This window comes from Chenopodium album, chromosome 1 (genome assembly GCF_948465745.1).
Source record: "Chenopodium album chromosome 1, dcCheAlbu1.1, whole genome shotgun sequence".
In the NCBI taxonomy this organism is placed as follows: domain Eukaryota; kingdom Viridiplantae; phylum Streptophyta; class Magnoliopsida; order Caryophyllales; family Amaranthaceae; genus Chenopodium; species Chenopodium album.
In genome coordinates this window covers 78,878,872-78,883,943 of record NC_137834.1, presented here as the reverse complement: position 1 = coordinate 78,883,943, position 5,072 = coordinate 78,878,872, and the positions used below count along the sequence as shown (strand labels likewise).

Below are 5,072 nucleotides of genomic sequence, written 5' to 3'. Positions count from 1 at the left end.
ATTTTAACTCAATTATTACATTTGCTTTACATAAAATATAAACCAACTTTCTAAAATTCATTTTATATGTGGCTATAAAAAAAAAATGTTCAATACTTCGTATAATATTACATGTGACCTTAGTTAAAAATTCGTTTTAAATGACAATTGAACAACCGTGCATCTATTGCACGGGGTTTTATCCTAGTTCATTATAAAGATAACTTTTTTTTTTTTTTTTGGATTTAGAATTAAACTGCTAAGATAATAGTCTAATAGTAGGATTATTAATAGGCTAGGGACTGGTAGAAGAAATTATCCTAAAGAGGTGGGATTATTAGATAATAACCTATGGGCAAATTCTTTTATGTAGTTGACCAAACTACGTGGTCGGGGTTATTCGAGTTACTCAAGGGGTTATTCGGTCAGGGGTTACTCGCTTAGAGTGAAATTACTAAAGTTACTCGGTTAGGGGTTTCTTGAGGGGTTATTCGGTCAAAAGTAACTCGAGTAACTCCAATAACCCCGGCCATACGGTGTGGCCAACCACGTAGAAAAATCCCCCTAAACTAAAAGTTTGATTTTTAACGGCGAATTGGCTAAAAATGGGATTTTTTAGAATCAAAATTTTCCCTAATAAATAACAAAACCCTTACAATACCATTAAAATAAACCACATGATTAGTACCTCATTAATCTCATTACAAAGTTTTTATTTGAAAAAAACACAGCACATTCACTTTGTCTTTTATTGACCATCTAACACTAATCACTCTAATTAAGCCCTTAATTAGTGTAATTAGGGACAACAGCATGTGCCTCACAAGCTTTAGCAGCAGGAGAAGGCTCAACAGCAGGAGAAGGAGTCACAGCTTTTGTCACCAACTCTTTAGGTAAATCCTTAATCCCTTTTAAACTAAATGTGTAAAACAATTTAAATGGGAAAATTAACTGCTGTAATTTAACTGTCCCATAAACTCCTTCAAAAACTCCTGTACCTCCAGTAACAGTCAAACACGTGTCCTCGTATGTTAAGTAGGGCCCTTGAACTGACAGGTGTCCGTAGTCCCCAAAGTAGAAGCTGTAAATTGCTTCATATCTGTCACCTTTTTTTTCCGGTACATGTTGGATTAAAATGCATAAACCTGCTGTCATTCCTAACCGTTTCTGCAGGTCACCGGTGTAGATCTTGTTGCTGAATGGTACGAGGTCTCCAAGTGAGTTAACTTGTTTCTGACTCAGTCTTAGGTATGCTGGACTTCCTCTGTCTCTCTCGTTTATCTCGTACACACACAACTTTTGTTCCTTAGCTGGATACATACACATTGTTCAATTAGACATGTTAAGAGTATGTATGTACATTATGTGTTGATGTAGGGATGTACCATGCATACAATATATTCGGTACACAACGGTGGATCTTGGACTAAAAATTAGGGGTCAGATTCGAACTTCAATAGCTAGTTAGAAGTACACTCTATAAATACTTAACTAATACAGTATGTAAGAATTTTTTATACTTTAATCGTTACTTTTTGTAAAATTTGCGAGAAAGGATCTTTTATAGTGAGTTGTTTGTAAGAAATGACCTTTTAAAAAAAAAAAAAAAAAAGGTGGCAGATTGAGACCTTAAAAAAAAAAAAAAAAATCTAAGATGAGACACTCGGAAACCACCTCCACCTTGCGTAAAAAACCACCTCCACCTCACTCATATCCCACACCGAACCCCCCCCCCCCCACCCCCCAAAAAAAAAAAAAAATCATCTCCACTATGCCGAAATCTCACCCGACCCTCGAAAACCACCTTCACCCGCCGAAATTCTACATAAACCTCCGAATACCACCTCCACCTCGCTAAAATTCCACACCAACAACCCCCAAAAACACCTTCGCCACGCCACAAAATCCATCAAAAGGTCCCATCTCGCAATGTTTTTTTTTTTTTTTTTAAATAAGGTGTCATCTCACAACTTTTTTTTTTGAAAGAAGGTCCTAATCTGCCACTTTTTTATATAAGGTCCTTTCTCACAAACAAGTCATTTAAAAAGTTTTTTTTTTTTTGCAAATTTCTCTTACTTTTAGCTTAAATATTTTGACTTTATACATTATTCATTGAGCTTCAAAAAAAAAAAAGGATCATTCGTATGAGTTAGTTTTTTTTTTTTTTTTTTTTTTTTTTTTTTTTGTGTGATTTATAACTATACTAATTAAGAAGAAAAATATATAATACACTCATCTAAGTTCTTGTTAAATTCGCCTCTGTATATATTTTCCAAACATACAATGACAAATCTAATTCTGAAATTATTCACTAACAAATGAGCCTTTGGTCCTTAGAAAGCTCAGGGAAGATCCTCCACTATGTAAGATGTACCTTGATGGTGATCTATAATGAAAGTTGGCGCAAATCACTATCGAAATTAAAGACAAGGTACAGTGTGGACCTTAAAGGTTGAACTACATTAATCCTAGTCTCATTCAAATTTTGATTTATGTTCTCTCTATTTTAATCTTCTTTTCTTCAAACAAAAAAAAAAAAAAAAAAAAAACCTTCTTTTCCGTTTATGCAAGATCAATTACATCATTACTGATCAAATTGGCAAATAAACTCTCTAAAGAACTTACTTCCTCATTTCAAAAGTAATTGACACACTTATACTCGATAAATTATACTTTGTATGATCATATCAACATTTCTCTAGAGAACAAACAAGTAAACAACATGTCATTTTCTTAATTATATCAACAAATATAGACCCTTATTTAATAAAAAAAAATATTGATTTATTTACAATTTTATACTTCTTTCGTTCTTTATTACTTGACTCGCTTTGACTTTTACACTATTCACCAACCCTCATTTGACCGTCTTTTGTGAATAATATGTAAGGAAAAATATATTCATGTATAATGTTTTTGGATTCATCTCAATAAATACTATCATAATATATAACTTTTATAATTTTTACTACATGGAGAATTTAAGTTATTGATCGTTAAAGTTTTGCATTGGCAAGCGTGATAAAAGAAACAGGTCAAGTGAAAAAGAACAGAGGAAGTACTAGATAAACATTATTAAAAATGATAAACTTGTATTTTAAAGTTAAACTATTGTATATAACAAAATGTGTCAAATTTGACCGTGTCAATCTAATATATACAATATATACTATATAAGGGGAGTTTTTAGATAGCCACGTATGATTTAATTTTCTTAACGCGCCACGTAGGATTATAAATTTTAATTGTAGCCAATGAGATTATTAATTTCATATTGCCCGGATCTAGATCAACCATACTCAAAATATCTAGTCATCATAAGCACTTCAACAATAAACAAATGAGAGTGAGAGATAGCTCAAGTGGTTAGAGCTTCTCTCCCAATTCCAGGTTATCATGAGATCGATTCTCACCCCCGCTCTTGTGGCTCACTAAATACCAAAAAAAAAAAAAAAAAAAAAAAAAACAATAAACAAATAAATCTAACAAAAAAACATAAACTCATTATTATATCATTAACTAAGCAACAAAAATATTTAAAAAAAATGAGACAATTTTGAAGTAAATGCTGTACTAATCTAAAAAAGGGAGAAAGAAGATGGATGACATTACTTGGTCGTGAATCAACAACAGCAGGCTCAGGTTGAAAGTGAGACTTGTTTTTCTCATAGTAATTAGCGACTTCCGGACGCTTCTTCGGGTGTTTATATTGATCATGTTTTGCAGATAGATTGTTGTTATTATTAGTGAATTTTAGAGATTGAGATGAAAATGAGTGGCAAATCTTAAGATTTTGAGGAAGTAAAGATGATATTTTTGTTTTTGAGGGGTAATATTTGAGAGATGATGATAGAGCTTTCATGGATGCCATTGATGATGAGGTAGCCATTTTTTTTTAATACAACTCAAAATGGAAGAAATTAAAGAAAATGGAAATTTTTTTGAATAGTTAAGTGTTGGAGGTATAAGAACTATAGCTAATTGTTGATCTTATATAGAGCATGAAAGTCAATTTGCATTGTTATGTTGAATGTTTGGATGCTCTTTCCATCTAGTTTCTTCCCATGTGTGGGTTTCTTTCCTCTACACGTGTATAAATAATACTCCCTTCGTTTCTTTTGGTTTTCCAGCTTTGATTTTTAAAAGATATGAAGTATAAATAGTCAAACGTTACCATGCGAGGTCAAAACAAGAACAAGAAAATAAATATGTTCTATACTCTCTAGTCTCTAGGTTCTCTAAAGATGTATTTGTATTATTTTTATTTCCTTCTAATCAACTGAACACCACTATATTGTTGTTTATACTTAGTAATTATATTCTCATTTAATTTAGTCCACGAATGTCACAATCTTATTTACTATCTCTGTTTTTGCAACAAAGTATTATTTGTGAGATATAAAATATTCCTTTGTTGCACATAATAAGAAACAGAGGGTCAAAGGTAGTATAATATACATAACATTTACATTTAATCAATTAAAACCTCACAATTTTTTATTTTTTATTTTATTTTATTTTATTTTATTTTTTTTGGTAAACACAAATTCTTTAATTATTCATCTTTTATCAATAAAACTTAGCTTCATTATAATTATAATTTACCTTAAGATATGTGCAGGAACGTTTATGTAGAAAACAAATAACAGCGAATAAAGTCGATAAATAATTAGCTCAATACGACCAAAGAAATAGAATAATAAACGAGTAATACTTTAATTCTCGTAAAATTTTGTTGTGTAGTGTGACAATGTGTGTAGTAAACGTCATTGGTGTCCACAACTCACCAACCATCGATATTACTTGATGAGAAGTGATAAATTATTAAATTAAGCATATGTTTAGAGTATAGTTGTTTTTAGTCGTTGATTAAACATGTTATGTGATTAATTATTGCTAACTAAAATCCAACGATGTTAACTGTTGCGAACATGACGACTGACGAAATTACAAAAAGTAAACTATTAATAGTCATTATATATAGATGAACATATAGCAAGAGGCATTTTGCTGGTATTAAATGGGTAATTTGGTAAGTTTGAAGTGAATGAGTGAGACTTCGACACTCTATAGTCTGAACTCTGAACAACGAA

At 31.2% G+C, this 5,072-nt stretch overlaps 1 protein-coding gene across 1 annotated transcript; it reads right to left on the bottom strand.

Annotated features, from left to right (window-relative positions):
* Window positions 1–620: 620 nt before the first annotated feature.
* LOC145606918 (allene oxide cyclase, chloroplastic-like) lies at window positions 621–4,065 on the bottom strand. The gene is made up of 2 exons (XM_081662764.1): window positions 3,592–4,065; window positions 621–1,289 (listed from the first exon to the last, which is right to left on the bottom strand). The coding sequence occupies exons 1-2, from the start codon at window positions 3,866–3,868 to the stop codon at window positions 766–768; spliced, it is 801 nt and encodes a 266-aa protein (XP_081518890.1). The 5' UTR covers window positions 3,869–4,065; the 3' UTR covers window positions 621–765.
* Window positions 4,066–5,072: the final 1,007 nt, after the last annotated feature.

Excerpts from the sequence above, each read along its gene's own strand:
- LOC145606918 (XM_081662764.1), bottom strand. The coding sequence starts at position 3,868 with ATGGCTACCTCATCATCAATGGCATCCATGAAAGCTCTATCATCATCT. Across the intron at positions 1,290-3,591 it reads TGTTGTTGATTCACGACCAA|CTAAGGAACAAAAGTTGTGT; the intron begins GTAATGTCATCC and ends GTATGTATCCAG.